The 20,722-nt window shown below is 49.5% G+C and overlaps 1 protein-coding gene across 1 annotated transcript in view; it reads right to left on the bottom strand.

Moving 5' to 3' along the window:
- LOC133131592 (C-myc promoter-binding protein-like) overlaps positions 1 to 20,722 on the bottom strand; it is an 88,652-nt gene that overhangs the window by 27,400 nt on the left and 40,530 nt on the right. The window contains 9 exon segments of the mRNA XM_061246964.1: positions 6,850 to 6,972; positions 8,527 to 8,671; positions 10,221 to 10,349; positions 11,827 to 12,033; positions 12,779 to 12,911; positions 14,292 to 14,425; positions 16,927 to 16,965; positions 17,408 to 17,440; positions 17,442 to 17,554. Of these exon segments, the coding sequence (XP_061102948.1) occupies positions 6,850 to 6,972; positions 8,527 to 8,671; positions 10,221 to 10,349; positions 11,827 to 12,033; positions 12,779 to 12,911; positions 14,292 to 14,425; positions 16,927 to 16,965; positions 17,408 to 17,440; positions 17,442 to 17,554 (1,056 nt within the window).

The raw sequence follows: 20,722 nt of genomic DNA, 5'->3' as shown, positions 1-20,722 counted from the left end.
TGGGGATGTCGGCCACAAACGTTTTGCCTGCCCTCATAGACAGCGGGGGGAGGACATAGAGGCAGGGGGTCCGCTAGCTGAAGCTGGGGGTCCGTTGGCTGAAGCTGGGGGTCCGCTGGCTAAGGCTGGGGGGCTGCTGGCTAAGGCTGGGGGTCCGCTAGCTGAAGCTGGGGGTCCGCTGGCTGAAGCTGGGGGTCTGCTGGCTGACGCTGGGGGTCCACCGGCTAAGGCTGGGGGTCCGCTGGCTAAGGCCGAGGGTCCGCTGGCTAAGGCTGGGGGTCCGCTGGCTGAAGCTGGGGGTCCGTTGGCTAAGGCTGGGAGTCCGCTGGCTAAGGCCAGGGGTCCGCTGGCTAAGGCTGGGGGTCCGCTGGCTAAGGCCGAGGGTCCGCTGGCTAAGGCTGGGGGTCCGCTGGCTGAGGCTGGGGGTCCGCTGGCTAAGGCTGGGGGTCCGCTGGCTGAGGCTGGGGGTCCGCTGGCTAAGGCTGGGGGTCCGCTGGCTAAGGCTGGGGGTCCGCTAGCTGAAGCTTGGGGTACGGTAGCTGACGCAGGAGAAGGAACCAGTGGGCAGAGAGGAAACAAGGCAGCTCTACCACCTGCTAATAAAACTAGCAGTGGAACTCTAGAGAAGCAGGGGGAGAACACTCAAGGGGAGGTGAATGAGACAGCAGTGGTGGGTGACAGTCAAGCGAAGAAGCGAGACTGTTGCTGCAGACGTGCTGGTAGTGGAGACAGGTGAGCTGGGTCAAGGTGAGCAGGTTGGCAGGGAGGAGATGGAGGCTGAAGGGGAGCAGGTCAGTGGGAAGCAGGTGCTGCTTTTTGTCCAGGGACAGGGGAATGAGGAAGACATGGAGGAGGATTCTGAGTCTGACGGCATGTCAGTGACAGACTCACAACAGAGAAGTGATCTGTACACATTGGGGGAGATAAACATGTTTTTAGACGAAACCTATGGAAAATCATTTAAAATAACTGATCATTTTCCTGACACAGAGAAATTCATTAAAACTGTGTCTATGTTGCAAAAGATAGTTGGGTTGGATCTGCTGGAGAAAAAAAAACGTTTTAGGCTGAGAAAGTTTGTCACTGATTTGAGGAAGGGGGTTGAGACGAAGAAAGCAAAAGGGATAAAAAAAGGCAGAAAATAATGAGTAAATAATGACTGGTCTTCACATGGTGGTTTTCTTTACTTGTCTGTTCTGTCTATCTGTTCTGTCTCTATTTTTACTTTTTCCTATGCATAGTTTAAGGGTTGGGTCTCTGAACATGAATGGTGGGAGGGACAGGCAGAGGAGGGCATTGGTTTCTGAACTTTTTCAACAAAAAGGACTGGACGTTATTTTTCTTCAAGAAACACACAGTGACACAGCAAATTTAGATTGATTGGGGCTTATGGTGGAGGGGTCAACACTTTCTTAGTCATGGGACCAATTTTAGTGCAGGGACAGCCATTCTTTTTTCACCAGGGTTAGGGGCAAATGTAATATCCACCACTGAGATAGTGAAAGGTAGGGCACAGATGGTCAGGGCTGAAATAAATGAAATTAGTTTTTGTTTTGTTAACATTTATGCCTCGAATCAGGGTACAGAACGGCTTGACATTTTTAAGAAAGTGCAAGCATCATTGCAACAGAGTGGGCAGAGGGAATGTTATGTTATAGGGGGGGATTGGAACTGCACAGTGGATTTTACATTGGATAGGACAGGTGAGGAACCACATTTACAATCATCCACTACTTTATCACAGCTAATCACTCAACTAGGTTTAGTAGATGCATGGAGAATTAGACATCCACAGGTTAGGCAGTACACATGGGTTAGGGTAGCAAACAGCAGGGTCAGTGCAGCCAGGTTAGATAGGGTTTATATTTCACAATCTTTTAGCAATAGGCTACTAAATAGTTTCATCCACCCCGTTGGTTTTTCCGATCACCATTTAGTCACTGTAGATTTACACCTCTCACCTAGCACAAAGTCCAGTTCTTACTGGCATTTTAATGTAAAATTGTTACAGGACAATATGTTCTGTGAGAATTTTGCATTTTTTTGGAATTTATGGAGGGATTTTGAATCCTTAAGCCAATGGTGGGAGGTAGGAAAGACACAAACACGTATTTTCTGTCAGCAGTACACTGCTCAGTCCACCATCAAGGTAAGGACAGCTATACAGGCTCTAGAGCAGGAGATCAGGGACATTGAGGGTAGTCTCTTGGCACAGGATAACCCTGATGGGGAAACACTACAAAGGAAAAAGAAGGAGCTGAGTCTGTTTTTAAGTGAGAGGGTGAAGGGAGCCATGATTAGGGCACGGTTCATAAGTATCAAGGACATGGATGCACCAAGCTCCTTTTTTTTCAACTTGGAGAAGTCTGTCTCTCAGAATAAGCAGATGTTATGTCTGCGGTGTCCCGATGGCGGAGTGACCACAGACCCAGCAGAGATGAGGAAGCACACGTTGTCCTTCTACACTGCCCTCTACAAAGCAGAGACCTGTGATGATGAGTGTGCTGCTGAGCTTCTTCAGGGACTGCCTCAGCTGGGGGCTGATGATCGTGCTGCCTTGGACATGGACATCAGCTTGGAGGAGCTTACAACAGCTGTCCATCAGCTAGCATCCGGTCGAGCTCCTGGAGTAGATGGGTTATCTGCAGATTTTTATAAGCATTTCTGGAGACATTTAGGAGCGGACCTACTGGAGGTGCTGCAGGAATGTGTCCAGAGAGGCTCACTACCGACCTCTTGTCGGAGAGCAGCTCTCTCTCTCCTTCCAAAGAAGGGGGATCTTGCCTCCCTCAAGAACTGGAGACCTGTGGCCCTGCTATGCACGGATTACAAGCTGCTCTCCAAGGTTCTGGCCAATAGGCTTAAAGACTATCTGGAGATATTAGTCGAAAAAGACCAGACATACTGCATCCCAGATAGGTCTATTATGGACAATTTGTTCTTAATGAGAGACTTATTGGACATGTGCAAAGTATATAAGATTGATCTTGGTATTTTGTCTCTCGATCAGGAGAAGGCTTTTGATCGCGTGGACCATGGGTATTTATTTTCTACTTTGAGGGCTTTTGGTTTTGGGGAGGGATTTAGGTCATGGGTGGGGTTGCTATATGAGGATGTCTCATGTATGGTAAAGGTGGGTGGGGGGTGGAGTCGTCCAATAAAGATTGAGAGGGGTATTAGACAGGGCTGTCCAATTTCAGGACAGCTATACTCCCTAGTAATTGAACCCCTTTTGAGCAGGCTTAGGAGCAGGTTAAGTGGGCTCTCACTACCCGGGCTACCAGAGAGTCCACCACTGATTGTCTCGGCATATGCTGATGATATTAGCATTTTTATAAAAAATCAACAGGATGTAGGGGGTTTAGTGCAGTCATTAGGGGTGTATGAGAAGGCCTCCTCTGCAAAACTGGGAGAAGAGTGGGGCCTTGCAGGTAGGACAGTGGCGGGAGCGGGCAGTTCCCAGTCTGCCTGGGGGTCTTAGCTGGGGGAGAGAGGGACTGAAAGTTTTGGGAGTTTTTTTAGGGACAGGGGATTTTCAGAAGCAGAACTGGGAGGGAGTAGTGGAAAAGGTGTGTGCCAGACTGTCTAAATGGAAATGGTTGCTACCCCAGCTGTCATATAAGGGAAAAGTCCTGGTTGTCAACAACCTGGTTGCCTCGACTTTGTGGCATCGACTGACTGTATTACCTCCACCAGAGAGTCTGATTCAGGGGATACAGAGGACTATTGTGGACTTCTTCTGGTCTGGTCAGCACTGGGTGAGGGCGCCTGCACTTTACCTGCCAATACAGGAGGGGGGACAAGGCCTCATTGACATTCCCTCCAGGATAGTGGCCTTTAGAATACAGGCTGCACAGAGGCTACTGTATACCTTTGGACTGAGTTGGCAGGATACAGCTAGGCTGCTGCTGAGGAGGGCTGGTCGCCTTGGTTACGACAAACAGCTGTTCCTGCTCCAGCCTGAGGCAGTGGACCTGGCTGGTTTGACACCCTTCTACCGCTCAGTCCTGGAATCATGGCAGGTTTTCAAAGTCCATCGGAAACCTGATGCAACACCAGGGATGTGGCTGTTTGAGGAGCCACTGTTCGGGAACGCCCTCATCGACTCACAGGTCCTGTCCTCCACCAGCCTGCGGTCCAGTCTGCGGGAGGCTGGGTGTGTCAAGCTGGGTCATCTAATCAAGACATCTGTTGGAGGGCTTGGGGAGACAACGGGTATCCGGTCCTGTAGACTGCTGGAAAGGTTGGTGGAGGAGGTCTGTGCGTCCCTGCCAGGGCCCCTCAGGATGTTCATAGAGGATCCAACGCTCTCTGACCAGTGGGACAATGAGTCTGTGTATGTCTTCCCCTCCCTGACTGTTTCTCCTGGGGAGTGGCAGGAGGAGGAGGGAGGTTTTCTCTCCTTTAAAACACCAGAGCTGGGGGAGTGTGAGGCTGTGGGGAAGAAGGCGGTTTATCATACCTGTGTCAAAGTGTCCCACCTACGTTCTCTGGCAGGAATGGAGGTGTCGAGGTGGACTGGGTTCTTTGGTCCGGGGTCTTCCCCGAAAGGCTGCTGGCGGTCCCTGTACAAATCCCCCGTTGAGAAACGGACGGGTGACCTCCACTGGAGGATTGTGCACGGGGCGATAGCTACAAACAGGTATCTGGCACACCTGGATCCTAGTGTAGGGGAGGGCTGTCCTTTTTGTTTAGAGAGGGAAACATTACATCATCTTTTTGTAGAGTGTTCTAGGCTTCAGGGCTTATTCATGGTGCTAGAGCAGCTGTTTCAGGGTTTAGGGCAAGATTTTTCTTTTGAACTTTTCATTTATGGTCCAAAGTACTCAGCTGCAAAAAAGTCTCTGCATGTCCTGCTCAATGTGGTGTCAGGAATAGCTAAACTGGCTATATGGAAGACCAGGAAGAACTGCATCAGGGGCCAGGGGTCAGTGGACCCGGCTTGTATGATGGCTGGACTGTTGGCGTCACGAATCAGGGTGGAGTTTGCCTATTACAAACTCACGGGCAACTTGGTAGAGTTTGTGAGCACTTGGGGAGTTAGAGAGGTGTTGTTTTCTGTATGTAATGATTCACTGTTGCTTCATTTTTAAGTTTTTCCAGGTGATTGGTTATAGTTTTGTAAATCTGAATTTTCTTTTATTCTTTTCTTTATTTTTGTATAGTTATTATTTTCTATTTTCAGTTTTATGTATCTAATCTAGAGTTATGATACAGGAGACCCGGACTGTAAAATATGAGTAGATGTAAATAAAGGGATTTTTTAAATTCAAAAATTCTCTCTCTCTCTCTCTCTCTCTCACTCACTCACTCTGTCTCTCTCTCTCTCTCTCTCTCGTCTCCTGGCAACCGGCCGCATGATCAGCTCCATTTCATCTCTTCCACAAAGCATTCTGCCCGCCGCCTCGCCTCTGCTTCTGAGGATCCTCTCCCACTCTCATTCCTGTTCTGGATGCTCTGCGGTTTCAGACTTTTCTTCTCAAATCTACGACAAACGTTTTCTTTCGCAGTCCCCATAGCGCTTGCTCGTGCCAAAATCAATCTGAGCTGGTTTACTGAGGTGACATCATCGCACTGATCCAGGACGGTTAACCAAACGAGGCACGACGAGAACGAGAGAGATGAAGAATGCACTCGGAGGAGCTCGGAGAATCCTCCGGGGATTTTATGTGCACTACATACTCATATTCACACAAAATTTCTGCTCAACAGTAATACTGAATTTACATATCAAATAGTAGGCAAGTAAGCTATGGACGAAGACTGGACGTAGCACACGGACAGCACTGATGCATTCAACACCCAGTACTCCTCAGTAACACACACACACACACACACGCACACACTCACCTCACCTGATACAAGTGTCTCCATGTTCTCTGCTGCCCAAACATTTCTACCACACTAAGCACCATTAAAGACACACTTCTACAGCCATCAGTGTCAGACCTACTGAAGAACCTACACTGCACTTGCCATTGTGAAACCACAGTACAAGGATCAAGATTATGACCAGCATATGAACCTTTAAGAACATCTCTAAATCCTTACCATGTCCAGTTGACTGCAGTCAGTACCCATTTTGCAATAGCGTTAATATTGACAACCCTAAAAACTATAAACAAATATTTCCTAAAATAAAAAAGACAAAAATGTATCCATTTACCCAACTTATAAACTCCCATGTTACCGGGAGTTAACTGAGAAACAGTGGGTAAATTAAACACTTGTTAATCATGTTTGGCTTGTTTATGAGCTTTGGCAACACACAAACAACACATTGGCATAATTTGTCATCCCAGCGAATCTCCATTTTAATTGAGCTGAATTGTTAGAAGGAGAGAGAAATTGGAAATGGCGGCAGAGAGACACAGAGAAGGAGGGGCGTGAGAGAGAGAGAGGCAGAGATAGAGTCGTAGAGAGAGAAAGAAGAGGAAAAGCCAACCCTGAGAAGAGAGGGTGAGGGTTACCTGAGAGGAGAGAGCGTTCTCCGTGCTCAGGACACGCCCCGTGCCGGCGTGAGGGCGACGCCCGTATCCCTGAGCCCGCGAGGCCACGCCCACGGCAGGCTGCATGCAGGGCACACACGGGCGACACACGGTGAGGAGGAGGGGCCGGGGGGGCGTAAGACAGTGACATGAAAACCACACCTCCCACAGCCGCGGAACGAAGGGAGGCGCAGCTGCTCGCTGGCCAAGAAGCGAGGGATAGGAGCGGTAAGGAAAGGAAAGAAGAACGGGGGGAAAAAGGAGGAGAGGAAGTGACAGCGGAACAGGTTTTTGCGGAAGAGAGGCGTGATGGGGACAGCGTTTTTTTTCCCCCGATGGCGGAGAGTGTCCAGGAGTGTACCTGTGCTAGACCTATCGTCAGCGGGGTCTACTTTGAGGCAGCTGATGGCGGCGTGGTCTCCGGGGTTAGTGTCGTTAGACCCGTCCGTGCTGCCGTGACTCACTCCGTCCAGATCGCTGCCATCTGCTCGGAGACAACCTGACGTTAGGCGCTTACCGTTCCCGTGGAAACAGGTACCTGCCCCGGGTAAATGAAAGGGCACCATCCGATTGGTCGAGATAAGGCTCCGTCGAAAGCTTTTGCTTTGGCAAAATTAATTTGAGTGCTTTCAAAATGTGATTTTCCAGGGCAAAGCAGATTTGAAGCCTGGCCAAATTCTGAGAAATTGCATCAAATTTGAGCTATTTTGCGACCATCTGTAGTTAGAGGAGGTGTGTATGTGTACGCATTCTGTACATGACCCATCGGCTATTTTAAATTACAGTCATTTAGCTGACACTTTTATCCAAAGTGACTTACATTGATTAGACTAAGCAGGGGCCAATTCCCCCAGGGGCAATGTGTGGTTAAGGGCCTTTCAACAGCTGCACTGATCTTACAGCGGCTGCACTGGGGCTTGAACCACCAACCTTCTGGGTCCCAGTCAAGCCACTAGGCTATAGGCTGCCTAGTGCGACACTCAGCTCCTCGCTTGCCCCGCCCACTAAATATACTCAGCTCTGTATAGTGAGGGCCCGCAGAGTTCTGTCCCCTCTCCTCAAAGCCCCACCCACTAACACTAACTGAGCTCTACCACTGGGGTAACTATGGGCAGCCTGTAGCCTGGTGGCTAAGGTACATGACTGGGACCCGGAAGATTCGTAGTTCCTATAATATCCGCACAGTTGTTGGGTCCTTGAGGAAGACCCTTAACCCAGCATTACTCCAAGGGGGATTGGCCCCTGCTTTGTCGAATCAACTGTAGGCCCCTTCGGATAAAAACGTCAGCTAAATAACAAATTGACACAATGAATAAATAATAATATTATACAGCCTTCTTGGCTGATAAAGCGTGCACTTTCTCTGTATGTGGTGAGCACCACACAGCAGGCTTTGGCTGGAGGGTGACAGCTTGGAAGAGGGGAAGATTATCCTCTTGTGCTGGGAGAAACACGCTTCAGGATTAGCAGAGTTCTGCATGCGTTTATCTTAACGGGCGCTTAACAGCAGGCCAGGCGGGGACCAATCAGAGCAGAATCCTGAGAGCTGGTTGCAACCTCCATGATCCACTCAGGCCCATCAACATCAGGAGGTGTCTCCAGCCACCGTGAAACTCAGGCAGAGAGAACTAGCTGCGCTTTAAGTGGGGAAACTAATGTGAGTGCAACTCTTTTCAGAGAGTTTGAGTTTTGGGTTTTGGCAGAACTTGAAAAGTCCTACTTTCTCCAGTGACTTTAAGAAACATCGATGTTACAGAGTTCACAGAGGAGGCAGTCCAGGTCTGAGAACATCAAAGGGGTACCAGGCATTTTGAGCACACTGATAACATAAATGCAGGTAATCTCCTGCTACAGTACCTCAGTTTTCTGCAACACAGCCAGACCCCAACACCCTATCTTCGTCTGAGACAATGCAGAATTAGGACTACCCTACCCACAATCCCCCTGGTGTTTGTTTATCACTCTGATAGTGAGCAGAGATAAGGCTCACTTGGGGGAAGAGGTTGCCTTGTGCCCGCAGGACAGGGGGCCTACCCACCTGACAGAGGGGTCTGCGCTGCGTTGGCCTGCTGCCTCTTCAGAGCCTGCCTGAACTGGGCCACGCCCAGCACCACGTTGCGAAGCTTCATCCACAGGAAGTAGCCCCCCCTGGTGGTGGAGGGCCAGGTGCTCTCTAACACAGCCTGAGAGATGGAAAACACGGCCGGATTCTTACAAACAATGGTGCGGCAACACACACACTCACACTCACACTCACACTCACACACACACACACACACACACACACACACACACACACTCACTCACTCACTCACACACTCACTCACTCACTCACACACTCACACACACACACACACACACACAAACACACACACACACACAAACACTCACACACTCACAAACTATACAACATGCAAGTAAACACACACATACACACTCACTCACACACACACACACAAACACTCACACACACACACACACACACACTCACTCTCTCACACACACACAAACTATACAACATGCGAGTAAACACACACATATACAAACACTCACTCACTCACACACACACACACACACACACCATACAACATGCAAGTAAACACACACACACACACACCATACATGCAGGTATGCACATACACCATAGATACGGGTGTACACACATACTGTGCACACACTTATATTCACACATACACACACACACACACACACGCACACACACACACATACAGTGTACAGCGTCACAGACAAACATACTGTATACATGCATACATGTAAGTACAAACACACACACACACCATACACTGTATGCACCTACACTCACAAGCACCACACACGCAGGTATACACACACACACACACACACACACACACACACACACACACACAGTTTTTCCTGTCCTTCCACAGTGATCCTCTACAGTGAATAGAGGCCAGCTGTATTCATTATTTGAGTACATTGTTTTGCTTCTGAAAGTCTCTGTAATTATGCAGTTGTAATTGGATTCCCACTGCGGGGGCAATGGATAACAAAAATGGGCCTCTCACAGGAAAGATAACATTAATTGGAGACTCTAATCACAGGCTGTAATTAAGGCGGTAAGAGTTCACTGAGACACTTGGTGTGGCCCTGCTTGGACTCAGAGATCCCCTCTCTCAGCCAGGGTGTCTGTGTCCTGGGTGAGATTTCAGCGTACCACCGAGGGATTTGAGTAAGCCTATGCACAGTGCAGTCTGTAAGCATTTGGATAATGGTATTTTTTACCATTAATTTTTATACATAGTCCCCCCCCCGCCATTTTAGGGGACCAAAAGTAATTGGCCAGGTGGCATCCCAGCCTTTAATGTCAGAGGGGCAATCATTTTCTAATAATTCCAAGAGCATGTTTAGGCCTATTCATCCAGTTTTGACAGAGTGAAGAGCCTATTTATATCTATTTATATAGATTGTTTTTTTTGTTGTCAGGCAAGGCTTTGGAAGGCTTTGAAGTTCTGGGACTTTGATCATTTGCATCAGCTAAAAACTGGCAGTTGGCAGCAAAAGCAAACTCTGGTATGTATGTATCCCTCTCTTTCTTTGTCTCTCTGTCTATACAGTGTGTCTATACACACACACACACACACACACACACATACACACACACACACACACATTCATTATTCATTTGGCAGGTGCTCTAGCCCAGGACGACCAAAACCACGACAGAGAATAACAGGGAGCTCACATCCTCACCTTGTTGTAGTACCCGTAGGTGATGGCGTTGGGGTGCACCCCAGCCTTCTTCATCTCAAACAGGACCCGGACCGCCAGGACCGGCTGGCCATACTGCCCGCAGAGCTGCATCAGCACCCGGTAACACACCTGCAGGAACCGGACCTCAGAGCGGGAGGGCACCAACACGCTGCGTGTGCTAGCACGCTATGTGTGCTAACATGCTACATGTGCTAGCACGCTATGTGTGCTAACATGCTACATGCGCTAACACGCTACGTGTGCTAACACGCTGACCAGCAGCACAACCCCTCTACATCTGACCCCCACAACCCCTCTACATCTGACCCCCATAACCCCTCTACATCTGACCCCCACAACTCCTCTACAGCTGACCACCAGCAGAACCCCTCTACATCTGATCCCCACAACCCCTCTACATCTGACCCCCACAACCCCTCTACATCTGACCACCAGCAGAACCCCTCTACACCTGATTCCCACAACCCCTCTACATCTGACCCCCATAACCCCTCTACATCTGACCCCCACAACCCCTCTACATCTGACCAGCAGCACAACCCCTTGCATTCTCTACCCACTTTGATTTGCCAGGTCACAGCAAGTAAGAGACAAATTATTGCTTGGCCTACCAACTGGAGGCGTTAAGAACAGGCTGAATGGTGGGCAGGCAGGGTTTCATACAGCAGTGGGTGGGTGGCTGTGTGTTCACTCTTAAACTGTGGCCTCTCAAACTCTCAGACAGTTGGTGGCATCTCATGGTATGGATGGGTAGGGATTCATACTGTGGGGGGGTTGGTCGGTATCGCAGTGCAACAAAAGGACGGGGTCTTTTACTGTGGGTGGCTGGGGTCTTGTAGCACAGTGAGTGAGGTAAGCAAGTGGGTAGCAAAAAGGTGAATTTTCATATTACAGTGAGTGGGCAGGGTCTTGTAGTGGAGCAGGTGGGTTGGGTCTCATACAACACTGGGTGGGCAGCATATGAGTTTTTGTATTACAGTGGGTGGGCGGTGTCCTATAGTGGAAGAAGTGGATAGGGTCTTATGTTATGGGTGGGAGGGGTCTCCCAGCGCAACAAGTGGTTGGGGTCTCATACTGTGGGTGGGCTGTCATACTGGAGCAAGTGGTTGGGGTCTCATACAGCAGGGGGTGGGCCCTGGTAGGGCAGAAGCGCAGTGAACGCGCGGGCGGGCGGTTGGGCGGGCAGTCGGGCAGGTGGGCGGTTGGGCAGTTGGGCAGCGGTTGGGCGGGCGGTTGGGCGGGCAGGCGGGCGGGTGGTTGGGCAGTTGGGCAGCGGTTGGGCGGGCGGTTGGGCAGCGGTTGGGCGGGCGGTTGGGCGGGCGGTCAGGCAGTTGGGCAGCGGTTGGGCGGGCGGTTGGGCGGGCGGTTGGGTGGGTAGTCGGGCGGGTGGGCGGTTGGGCAGTTGGGCAGCGGTTGGGCGGGCGGTTGGGCGGGCAGGCGGTTGGGCGGGCAGTCGGGCGGGTGGGCGGTTGGGCAGCGGTTGGGCGGGCGGTTGGGCGGGCGGTTGGGCGGGCAGGCGGTCAGGCAGGCGGGCGGTTGGGCAGTTGGGCAGCGGTTGGGCGGGCGGTTGGGCGGGGTCTCGCACCTCGTCGGGGGCCTGCAGCCTCCTGGCCTGCATCCTCCGCAGCACGTCGTAGGCGGTGCGCAGCGCCCGCACCTTGGAGTGGCAGACGGCCACGTAGGCGGGCAGGCAGATGAACCACAGGCCGTAGCAGTGCCTCAGCAGGCAACCGGCCCACTGCTGCGGCACGGACGAAGACTTCTTGGCCACCTTGTGCGCCGACTTTATCTCCTGGAAAAAGACGGGGAGAGGCTCGCTGCACGGGGACGCTCTGGGGGGCTGACCATGTCTGGGGCAGCTAGTGGCTACGGTGCTTGATTGGGTCGCATCATCAATCCACAAATATCCAATCAATGGCTTAATTATTTTATGCCTTATAAGGTCTCTCACTGAAGTGTTAGGCCTAGTGAAGAAAAAATGTGTTTGCTTCACGAGTTGGGGTGCTGTTTTTCCGTAAAAGACGTGATTATGAACAGAGGCATTTAACAGAGTCATTGTAATGATAATTTAACATTAAAGAAAGATGTGTTATGTATGATATGCATATTCTTTTTTTTTCACCCCTGCCATATACAGTCTGTACCACACATCTCCCCTGTGTGGCTGAGGCTTTGATTCCCACCGATGCTCATTCTACACTATGAGCCCCTCTCTATCTGTAAACCTCTCTCTGTCTCAGCTGTCTGAATAAAGGGCACACATTACATACAGCAGACTATCAGCTCTCCTTCATAAAAAATAAATAAATAAATAAAAAAACTGAATCTGAACCCCAGGAAAGTTTAATTAGTTGAAGATCCCTGACATACAGAGCATATAGGGTAGGTATGTACTATGCACAGGACTTAAGGAGATGTGTATCATCTCTACACGGTTTCATATTCTGCATTAATATTGATGTCTGTTTCTCTGCACCAGCTGGAGCTGAACCAGCTGAACTGGAGCAGAACCTGAACCGGGCCCAGAGGAGACGCACCTGCTTGGTGCGGCGGAACATGGGGGCGGGGCTGGCGGGGCAGGTCTGGCGGGAGGCCAGGGTGGAGGCGGGGGCGCGCAGGCCCTCAGGGGGATCCAGCAGCTCAGCGTTTAGCACAGGGAACCCGCTGTAGCTGAGTGGGACACAGCACACTGGATTACTCAACAATGAGCCCTCACACACCAACACACATGTACACACACACACACACACACACACGCCTACACACACACACACACGCACCAACGCACACACACACACACACACACACACACCAACGCACGCACACACACACACACACACACACACATAGCGTTTAGCACAGGGAACCCGCTGTAGCTGAGTGGGACACAGCACACTGGATTACTCAACAATGAGCCCTCACACACCAACACACATGTACACACACACACACCAACGCACGCACACACACACACACACACACACACACACATAGCGTTTAGCACAGGGAACCCGCTGTAGCTGAGTGGGACACAGCACACTGGATTACTCAACAATGAGCCCTCACACACCAACACACATGTACACACACACACACACGCCTACACACACACACACACACACACACACACACACACACACACACACACGCCTACACACACACACACACACACACACACACACACAAACACACACACACACACACACACACACACACACACACAAATGCACACACGGGCACGCGCGCACACACGCACATACACACACACACACACACCAACGCACATGTACAAACGCATGCACACGCACACGCACACACACACACCAACGCACGCACACACACACACACACACACACACACATAGCGTTTAGCACAGGGAACCCGCTGTAGCTGAGTGGGACACAGCACACTGGATTACTCAACAATGAGCCCTCACACACCAACACACATGTACACACACACACACACACACGCCTACACACACACACACACACACACACACACACACACACACACACACACACACACACGCCTACACACACACACACACACACACACACACAAACACACACACACACACACACACACACACACAAATGCACACACGGGCACGCGCGCACACACGCACATACACACACACACACACACCAACGCACATGTACAAACGCATGCACACGCACACACACACACCAACGCACGCACACACACACACACACACACACACACACACACATAGCGTTTAGCACAGGGAACCCGCTGTAGCTGAGTGGGACACAGCACACTGGATTACTCAACAATGAGCCCTCACACACACACACACCAACGCACATGTACACACGCATGCACGCACACACACACACACACAAACGCACATGTACACACACACACACACACACACAAGCACACACACACACACACGTACACACACAAACGCACATGTACACACACACACACACACACACACAAGCACACACACACACACACGTACACACACAAATGCACACACATACAAACACCCTCAGGCACGTGTAGGGGAGGGGCGTGCGGTACCTGTAGCGTAGCGGGTACTCCTCTCCGTCAGGGAGGGGGGGCAGCTCTGGGGGGGTGATGAAGACTGTGTGTTCGCTGCGATGGGACTCGTCCAGCTCGATCAGCCTGGTCTCCTCTGACCGCTCACTGTCTGCCTGCAGGGGGAGACAGAGGGCCACGTCTCAGGAATAACTCAATACTGACCTGCAACACATCGGCTAGTGCTCACCTCACAGATACCCCCCCACACATGCACACACACACACAAATGTTACCACCCACATACAAACATACACAAAACACAAGCATGCACACTCATGTAAACACACACACATGGGTAAACACACAGATGCATGCACATGGACCTACAGACAAACAGGCACACATGCACCTGGACCTGCACACACACACAAATATAAAACACACACCTACATCAGGGAAAAAAGCTATATGTCCCAGGCAATGTTGCATACTGATTGAGTGAATAAGCACACTCAGCAGGAAACAGCAATATTAACAGTTCTCAAGGCATACATCAATTAAATAAACCTGCCCATATAAACTAGGGAGGAAACTCTGTTCAGCTGACCTACCAGATTAAATAAAGATGAGATGAAGGTTAACTTGAGGTTGTATAAATAATGGACAATGAGAGACCAATGGCAGTGAAGCTGGTGCTGAGAATAGTGCTGTGCTATATTTACACTGCTAGAGACCAGCCAGGGCAGCAGAGACACCACGCCGAGACACACCAGTATGTGTGTTCATACTACAACAGGCCAGTCTCGTTACATGTTCAGTCAGTGTGTACTCTAAAACAAACCGGCCAGGTTGTGTGTTCAGTCTGAGAGAGAGAGACTGGTCTGGTTGTGTGTTTAGCCTGGGAGAGAGACTGGTCAGGTTGTATGTTAAGTCTGAGAGAGACTCGTCAGGTTGTGTGATTAGCCTGGGAGAGAGACTGGACTGGTTGTGTGTTTAGCCTGGGAGAGAGACTGTTCAGGTTGTGTGTTCAGTCTGAGAGAGAGAGTGGTCTGGTTGTGTGTTCAGTCAGAGAGACTGGTCTGGTTGCGTGTTTAGCCTGGGAGAGAGATTGGTCAGGTTGTGTGTTAAGCCTGGGAGAGTGATTGGTCAGGTTGTAAGTTCAGTCTGAGAGAGATTGGTCAGGTTGTGTGTTCAGTCTGTTTAGCGTTGAAGGGCATTACATTTTGTGATCTGAAACACAGACTTCGCAGACAGCTCTAGGGGAAATTTTAGAGGACTGTAGGGGACTCAGCACAGGGCTATAGGAGACATTTTAGAGGACTGTAGGGGAAAAAAAGCATGGAAAATCTACCGAGGGAACCCATGGCAGGTTGGCCTACAAAACGACGTCATCACTGTAACGCTCATTGACATTGGCAGTGGTGAACAATACAGATATTTGCTTATTCTAGAGTTCCACATGAGTTCCATCCAGACGGTTCCACTCATGACTGTGAACCTTCTGTCTGCTGTCTCTACACGTCACCACAGATGTTCCATATTCCAAGCAGATGGTTCCGTTCTTCATCCACACATCCTCGGTACTTCACTATTCTAGCACAGGGATCTCAGACAGTGCAGAGGACTGCCAGTGGGATCCCTCGACTGTCTGCACTGTCTAGCTAGATTTGTGATTTATTGTGAAACAGGTAGCCAGTGGAAACAAGAGTCCACACACCTCGTTTCCACTGGCTACCTGTTTCAAATAAATACAAATCTGCAGACAGTGCAGACGTCGAGGGATCCCTGGAGTTCTGCACTGTCTGAGATCCCTGTTTCAGAACATTTGCAATGGTAACTAGAAGTTATGGTGCTGGGTTATGTTCTGTCATCAGCAATATCTATTCACGATTGTTCATTTTGACACCAGAACACCAGAGAACATTTCAATGTAAATGAACAACTTTACCAAGAAAGATAAGTCTCCCCTGACAGCAAAGTCTTAACAATGCATGCTTTGGAACCTTGGTGAGAATATTTCACTGTTCCTTTACCCACAGCATTAGCTAGTTAGTTTGAGCAATGATGCATTCTTCCCTGCACTGCTTGGCAGTATTGTACATTTACATTACCCATACATGTTAATATGCCTACACAGCTGCTTATACAGCAGGCTATGGTACCTGTGCAGTCCCTATGGAGCAGTCAGTACAGAGTAAGTGACCAGCAGGCACATCAATATGCCCGTATAATGAGCCGCTTTTCTATCACGTTGGTAGTTGATGCAAACCCTCTTTCTTTCTTTCACGATAAAAAACTTAACTAGAATAATAAATGCTCAACCAACAGAACTCTGTGGCTCTCCAACGACTGGAGTTGGAGACCACCATTTAGAAAATGTGTGACTTTGCATGAAGTGCATAGTCTAGTCTTCTAGAAAGTTCTGGGCAGAAGGTTGCATGCAGAGCAAGAGCGGAGGCTTGCCCAGTCAAATACAACTGTTTTGACTCAAATGCTTTTCCACGTTTCACTGAACCGGTCTGGTGTATCGGAACCTACTGGACATCCCCTAAAAAGTGCAAACCGCGCCTTCTGGTCGTCTAGGTTGGCTGAATTGGACCAGGCCCGCACACCCACCGACCCACCCCCTACCCCCACTGACCCGCACACCCTCCCACCCCACCAACCGGCTTACCTTTACTCCTTTGTCCGCACCGCTCTCGGTGCCAAAGAGCTTCCCAGTGAGGGAGCAAGAGCGAGAGAGAGAGAGAGAGGAGAAAGGGAGGGAAAAGAGAGAGGGAGGGAGGGGAGCAAGAGAAAAGCACATCTGATTAGAGAAACAGATGAGGCAGGAGAGCAGAACAGAGGACCAAGCAGGAGGCAGAGGTTGCACCACAAAGGAGACAACAACAGGACGGCTTAAAAAAAGCCAGGAATACAACACATTCAGCAGCGCGGACACGCTCTTCCTTATTCTGTATTGTGTTTGGCGTGTATACACGCTCACAGCATTCTTCATCAAATTCTTCCTTCCCCCTTCAAACCCCCTCAGGAAGGAAACGGCACCTACCTATTGGCTCTGGACCAGCCCCACAGAGAGACACAATTGGCTGGTGCTCAGGAGGGGGGTTATCAGGCTGAATGAATCGCATGCTAGCCCCACCCGCCAGGCGTACCTTCTCCACGCAGTCGTCGAAGAAGGCCAGGCTCGGCGTCCTTGTCGCTGACGAAGGAGCACTCCTCGATGAAGCGGATGAACATCTGCGTCTTGGTCATGAAGGAGTAGAACTTCTGCTGCGAACGGTCCCGGCTTCTCAGGAACCCTGTCAGACAGACGTGCGGACCGGCATAAGAACAGCGACCCAGGAAGGACAGAGAGTACTGCATTGAAAGTCTTAGGCACCCTATAAATCATATAAATCTGGTATTAGATGTTAGGGCGGCCTGTAGCGAAGTGGATAAGGTACATCATACGGTTGGTGGTTCGATCCCGGTGTAGCCACAATAAGATCCGCACAGCCGTTGGGCCCTTGAGCAAGGCCCTTAACCCTGCATTGCTCCAGGGGATGATTGTCTCCTGCTTAGTATAATCAACTGTAAATCGCTTTGGATGAAAGTGTCTGCCAAATGACATGTAATGTGAATTTTTTTCTGCATTAGTGTGTCAATGAAAGAGCAAATTCCTGCTTTCCAAGCATTTGTTCCCCCCCCAAAAGAAATGTTACAGACAATTTTTGTTTTTCATGAAATAAAGTAAAGTAACATATTGAGCAACAGACTATTTATCTGATAAAAACTTGATTGAGGCTGTCTCGGATTAGCTGGAGAGATAAAAGACAGAGTCAGAAGAACCTGATATGTTTGGAACAACCTGCCAGCCAATTTAAGGGTGGTCACAACAAATACTGATTTGATTACTGTTTACAGCCCTTTATAGTGCTCTTTACAGCCATTTATAGTGCTCTTTAACAGACATATATTCCATATTAAGAAACTTTTCACAGACTTGCGGTTGCAGTTTGCTGCAGTTGCACACCGGGGACCGGGGTTCGATTCTCGGTCCTGCAAAAGCCAAGTTTGGCCGGCTCATGTGCAATAATTGGCTCGCTGCTCGCTGAGGGAGGGACTTGGCAGGGTTATTAGATCGCCGCACAATAAGCACCTTGGCGCCTCGGAATCACGGCAACGGGCACGAGACAAGACGGCTTGAAGAAGGCGTGTCGCTCTCATTCGGGCCGCCAAGGGACGGGGTACGGGCGGTACACCTCCAATTGAATCAGACGAGGTACAATTGGCTACCAAATTGGGAGAAAAAGGGAAAAATCTGGAAAAAATTACAAAAAAAAAAAAAAAAAAAAAACTTTTCATTTCATTACTTTTTGAAGCATCATCGCTTTATGGAATGGAATGAAAAGTTTCTAAATATCACAAAATGTACCATTTACTGACCAACCTTCACCTTTAAAACTGCATCAGTTATCTTGGATACACTGTGCTGAAGTTTTATAAGAGAACCGGCTGGAGACATAATCAGGAACCTGACACAGTTCTTCTGCAGAATTTGGCTGTCTCACTTATTGTCACCTTCCGGGTAATTCCTGGCAGATGGCATCAGGTTTTTTACGGCCCTTGATGTGCACCCCTGGGCCAGTAGGCTTGAGGGCAACAGCATGGCTCAGTGGATAAAACACTAGCACTGAAACCAGGGCAGTCACTCCCCGCTGGGCTGCGGTACCCTTCAGTGGGTACTTTAATGGGTGTGCGAGTCGCTCCAGTAAATGCACTGTACAAACAGATAATGTAGGTTAACACTTTTCGTGTAGCAATTTTAAGCCCTGGAGCTTCCCCGGATGAGGCCGGGAGCCAAATAGGTAAAGTGCATCCCAATGTTTACACAGAGAAAATGCAGAGTCAGACATCAGTGTCTACCGGTGCAGGGGTTCCTCTCTGAGCACCGTAAACTGTATTGTATCGTCGCTGAGACTTCGAAAAAGCTGTTCCTGGATCTGCTGGGAGTCCCAGACAGGGCTCGTGTTTCCAACATTTGGAGTCAGCGAACGGACTGTTTATCGCAAAACACCATCAGGCGGAATGGAAAAGTCAACCCCTGTTTTCTGACGAGAGCAGGAGGAAAGCGTATTTACGGTAAATGCAGGAGTTGGCGCCCCACCAAGCCAGGCCCCCCTCACTACTTTACAGCAATTACATGCATATATGTCCCAAACATTATGGTGCCTTGAAAAGGTCTATGTATACATAGGGGCGACATGGCTCAGGTAGTAAGAGCAGTTTCCTGGCAGTCGGAGGGTTGCCGGTTCGATCCCCCGCCCGGGTTGTGTCGAAGCGCCCCTGAGCAAGACACCTAACCCAAAAAAATGCTCCTGACGAGCTGGTCGGTGCCTTGCATGGCAGCCAATCACCGTTGGTGTGTGAGTGTGTGTATGAATGGGTGAATGGAGAAGCATCAATTGTACAGCGCTTTGGATAAAGCAATTTCCATTTACATTCACTGAGCACTTTATTAGGTAGACCTCTAAAAACAGCTTGTAAATAATGCAAATATTACAACCAATCCTGTGGCAGCAACTAAAGGCATAAAAGCATGCAGACATGGTCAAGAGGTTCAACTGTTTTTCAGACCAAATGCCAGGATGGGGAAGAAATTCTGTTCTGCGGGCAGAAATGCCTTGTTAATGAGAGAGGTCAGAGGAGAAGGGCTAGACTGGTCAAAGCTGACAAGAAGATGACAGTAATGCAAATAACCACGTATTACAACAGTGGTGTGCAGAAGAGCATCTCTGAACACATGAACCTCTTAAGTGCATAGGCTACAGCAACAGAAGACCAATAAGTCTAAGTATTATGTCTAATAAATACCTGATAATGTGACCAATCCCCCCACCACCCTTGTTCTGTCCCTCAAAATCGTATTTACTTTCCAAAAGAAATCAACAACATTTTATGAACGCGCTCCTCTATTAAAAATGGCCATCTGGAGGGATTTGAGCACACAGCTGTTCACAGGCAGGAGAGCCGGACACAGGGGAGAAATTCATTATCCATCATTACAGCACGACATTCTTCGTGATTACCATTAACTCCACATCTTATTACCATCAACCCCCATCCCCCTGGCATTAGCATACACCTGTGTTAAAACTAGGGCTCTACATTAATATTTCTTTCCATTCCCAAGTAGGAAAAATTAGGAACACACTAATGCATTCCAACAGTTACCGCACATCAATTGTCTGTAGCAAATGCTCTTACAATGGGAGCAGTGTAAAGCCCTGGTTATAACACTTATTTTTCTAAAAGGTTTTTCATCCCTGTTTTTCCAGTTGGTGAAGAGGTGTGCATCTCGCTGGTGACAGCTGTGGGTATCGCCATGTTGTTGAGAGAAAGTGGTGGTATCAATCCAAAGAACCCTGGTTATCAGCATTTCTGTGACTACTGCACTCCCCGGCCACAATACAGATACCAGACCTTGA

The sequence above is a fragment of the Conger conger genome, chromosome 6 (genome assembly GCF_963514075.1).
Source record: "Conger conger chromosome 6, fConCon1.1, whole genome shotgun sequence".
Lineage (NCBI taxonomy): Eukaryota > Metazoa > Chordata > Actinopteri > Anguilliformes > Congridae > Conger > Conger conger.
This window is presented reverse-complemented; position numbering and strand designations above follow the sequence as displayed.